At 33.1% G+C, this 3113-nt stretch overlaps 1 protein-coding gene across 1 annotated transcript; it reads left to right on the top strand.

The window, feature by feature from the left end:
- The first annotated feature begins 118 nt into the window (after positions 1-118).
- On the top strand, positions 119-1606 carry LOC108575012 (glutamate--cysteine ligase regulatory subunit). Its single transcript, XM_017937702.1, has 6 exons — positions 119-506; positions 636-698; positions 774-891; positions 972-1171; positions 1260-1374; positions 1464-1606. The coding sequence occupies exons 1-6, from the start codon at positions 417-419 to the stop codon at positions 1604-1606; spliced, it is 729 nt and encodes a 242-aa protein (XP_017793191.1). The 5' UTR covers positions 119-416.
- Positions 1607-3113: the final 1507 nt, after the last annotated feature.

Here is a 3113-nt window from a genome sequence, read left to right as displayed (position 1 = left end):
TACATCATTTTTTTTTTTTTATATTTATAAGTTTTATAGTAATTACTCATAATTACATAATATGTAATACTAGAAAAGCGATGACGTAATTACATATGCTGCGTAACGATCTGCACTTTCGCGCAGGTAGTATAAAAACATTTTGTACTTATCAAGCTTCAGGATAAATCAAACAATGCAATAATAAAAGTACAAGATTTGGAAAAAAACCCGCATGGATATATAAAAATTTTTCATGTTGAAGTTTAATTGTTATCTTTAGATTGAAAAGTGCCTCGTCAGACAAGTCATTTACAACTTAGCTCATACTGAGCAATTGTTTGTCCGCCCACGATCTATGCTGTCTGTTTTCATAACGGTTTTAGTTAGTCAGCTGCCACACGCTTGCTAGCATTCTTTACATTTTGTTAGATGCTATGTTGTCGCAAAACGTATTGGTACGAACTGGAAATATACTTTCCTTAAATGAGGCAAAAACAAAAGCTAGTCAAAACTCCACGAACGAGGTCAGTTTTTGAATTGTAAGCGATATAATTGTCAGGACATTGTCAGGATAATCATTCTCGAGGTTATGTGACTTTTAATATTACGTGAATAATTTAACTTAAGATAAATTAAAAATTTTCTGTTTTCAGCTAATTGAAACATTAAAAATTGTACTTAGAGACAATGAAGGCAGTGGTGAAAATCCAGTATTCGTATGATCACTTGTTACTTATTATTTGAAATTTCATAATGAATTATTAAATTAATGGAAATTTATTCATTTTTAGATTCAAGGTGTAAAAGATAATTCTTTGAAAGATATAAACAGAGAAGATGTTAAAATAACAGTAAAAGTATTCATGTCATCACCTGATGTAAACTTATTGAAAGAGGCTATAGATCAAGGTGTGAGCTATATTTCATTAATTTCACAAAATATGCTACTGATTATATGTGTATTAATTATGATTGTATACTCTTTTCAGTGTGTAATTCTCTGAATATAAATGCAATTGAATCTTTGGTAATTGCCTACTCAGGCAAGGAAGACTCAGAAGACATATTGGAAGCGTTGAAACATTTATGGGCTGGAATAGAAGAATATGTCAAGATTGGAAAACTGTCCAGTGTTGGTTTAAGTGATGTCAACACAAATGTATTTATTGAGTTGTTTCAGTGGGCAAATGTAAAATTATTATCTCATTTATTACAGTTATTACAATTTGTTACTTTCACAATGTTATATTTATTTTGTATTGTTTTTATTTGAACAGATAAAACCAAATATTGTACAAATTAGTTTAGTTACATGTTGTGTTGTACCACCAGCACTGCAGGCATTCACTAAAGAAAATGATGTACAATTGTTAACGCATAACGACCCGGAACGTAAGTATGCATTTTGATAATTTAAATGTAAGATAATTTAATAATTAATTTAATTAACATTTCATTTACTTTTGTTTCTTTACGTATAGAAATCCTTTCTCAAGACGACCTAGATGGAATTTTCAATACCAATGCAACTTTATACTGGGTAACAAGATATCAAATTCATCTGAAATGTCGTGGTATTTTATCATCAAAGGGTTACCTCGTATATGTTAATAAAGTAAAATGAAGTTATATTTTTATTTATTCATGCTTAATTGAGTATTGTACTTATAAAGAGATGATGTTGTACTTATGTTAATTATTAAGATTGTTAATATAAATAACAAATTTCTATGAGCACTAAGAAGTTAATGTTATTTTTTATGTATGACACGGATTTTATATGTACACTTACGGGAATAAATTTTAGTTCATATAATTGGAGCAATATATGTTACCATACCCCCACTTCTGACCAATTTCGTTGACTTTGAAATTTTAATTGAGAAAGAAATTTTTCCTCTTCCTTGACACCATACGGCAATACATCGCATAAGCGTGTTGAAATATGTGAATTCCACATTGCGGAATCTCAGACGCACATATAAATTTTCGCCAGTAGCTAGTGAGCGCAAAAGTAAACGTAAAACTGCAAAAGCGGCGTGAAGACGTCGAGTAGCGTTGGGCATGTGCGACGTTTAAAATCGTAAAAGCACATGTTTTTTTTAATGCATTTATTCACAGTTATTCCTTTAAAAACGAAAATTACCTTAGTGCAATATACCAATTTTGCAATTTTCATTCTTACTTTAATTGGAATATATGAAAAATTCAATTTTCATTATACAATTCGAAACTTCATGCAATTTAAGTACGAACTTATTTGAGGGAAGCCTGCATTTAACTACTTTTCAATTTACCTTACAACTTATTATTACGTTTTCTTAAAAGTTGAAACACAACATTTCGTTATTTTCCCAATTACACCCTGTATAATTACACTTTAAAAGCCACAAATATACTAAATTAATCTTACGAGAATTTTTTATTCAAAACGATAACCTAATACGAACAAATTTTCCCAAGACCAGTACCAACATTAACACGTTCACTGTCCCAATGAAATATTTACTATTTGCTTAGTAATACATCCGGAGTACATTTATTAGATAGATTTCTTATATCTAAATAACATTTTTATCTTATCTGTTTACAAACTAAAAAAGAATGTACATGTTCATGAATAACTCGCGACTACCCAGAATCATGTACAAGTTAGCGAACAATAAAAAAAAGAAAAAAAAAAGAAAAAAAAAAAAAAAAAAAAAAAAAAAAAATACCCAGATAAGAATCACTCCTTTCAAGTCCCGTATCTAATCGAGTTCGCAGCCATCGCTAGCGGTAGCCGATCGGGAGTCCACTAGGCAGCAGGGACACAAGGAATCCTTCGTTTTATGTGTGTGTCCCACCTTCGTCGTCGTCGTCGTCGTAGCCGCCGCGGTCGTCGTCGTCGTCGTCGTCGCAGGCCGGCTCGATATATGCGGGTCGATTTTTCGTTTTGCCACCGGCTCGCTGCTGCTGCCTTCGGATCTTTCCCTTTCCTGCGCGTTCTGTTACTCTGCTCCCCGGCTCCGTGGGCCCTTTTGCGTTAAGCCGCACCGCGTGGCACACACGGGGACAACGAAACGATGGGACGGGACCTCGGGGGACTGTGCGGATAGCGTAAACGTTTCTCTCCGCTCCCTCAACTTCTT

The sequence above is a fragment of the Habropoda laboriosa genome, unplaced genomic scaffold, assembly GCF_001263275.1.
Source record: "Habropoda laboriosa isolate 0110345459 unplaced genomic scaffold, ASM126327v1 scaffold204, whole genome shotgun sequence".
NCBI classification, from domain to species: Eukaryota; Metazoa; Arthropoda; class Insecta; order Hymenoptera; family Apidae; genus Habropoda; species Habropoda laboriosa.
Note: the sequence above shows the minus strand (reverse complement) of the source record. Positions and strands in the feature narration are given on the sequence as shown.

Bases quoted from the DNA above. Each gene is read 5' to 3' on its own strand.
- LOC108575012 (XM_017937702.1), top strand. From the start codon at position 417: ATGTTGTCGCAAAACGTATTGGTACGAACTGGAAATATACTTTCCTTA. The intron at 507-635 runs GTCAGTTTTTGA...TTCTGTTTTCAG, and splicing joins GTCAAAACTCCACGAACGAG to CTAATTGAAACATTAAAAAT. The intron at 699-773 runs GTATGATCACTT...ATTCATTTTTAG, and splicing joins GTGGTGAAAATCCAGTATTC to ATTCAAGGTGTAAAAGATAA.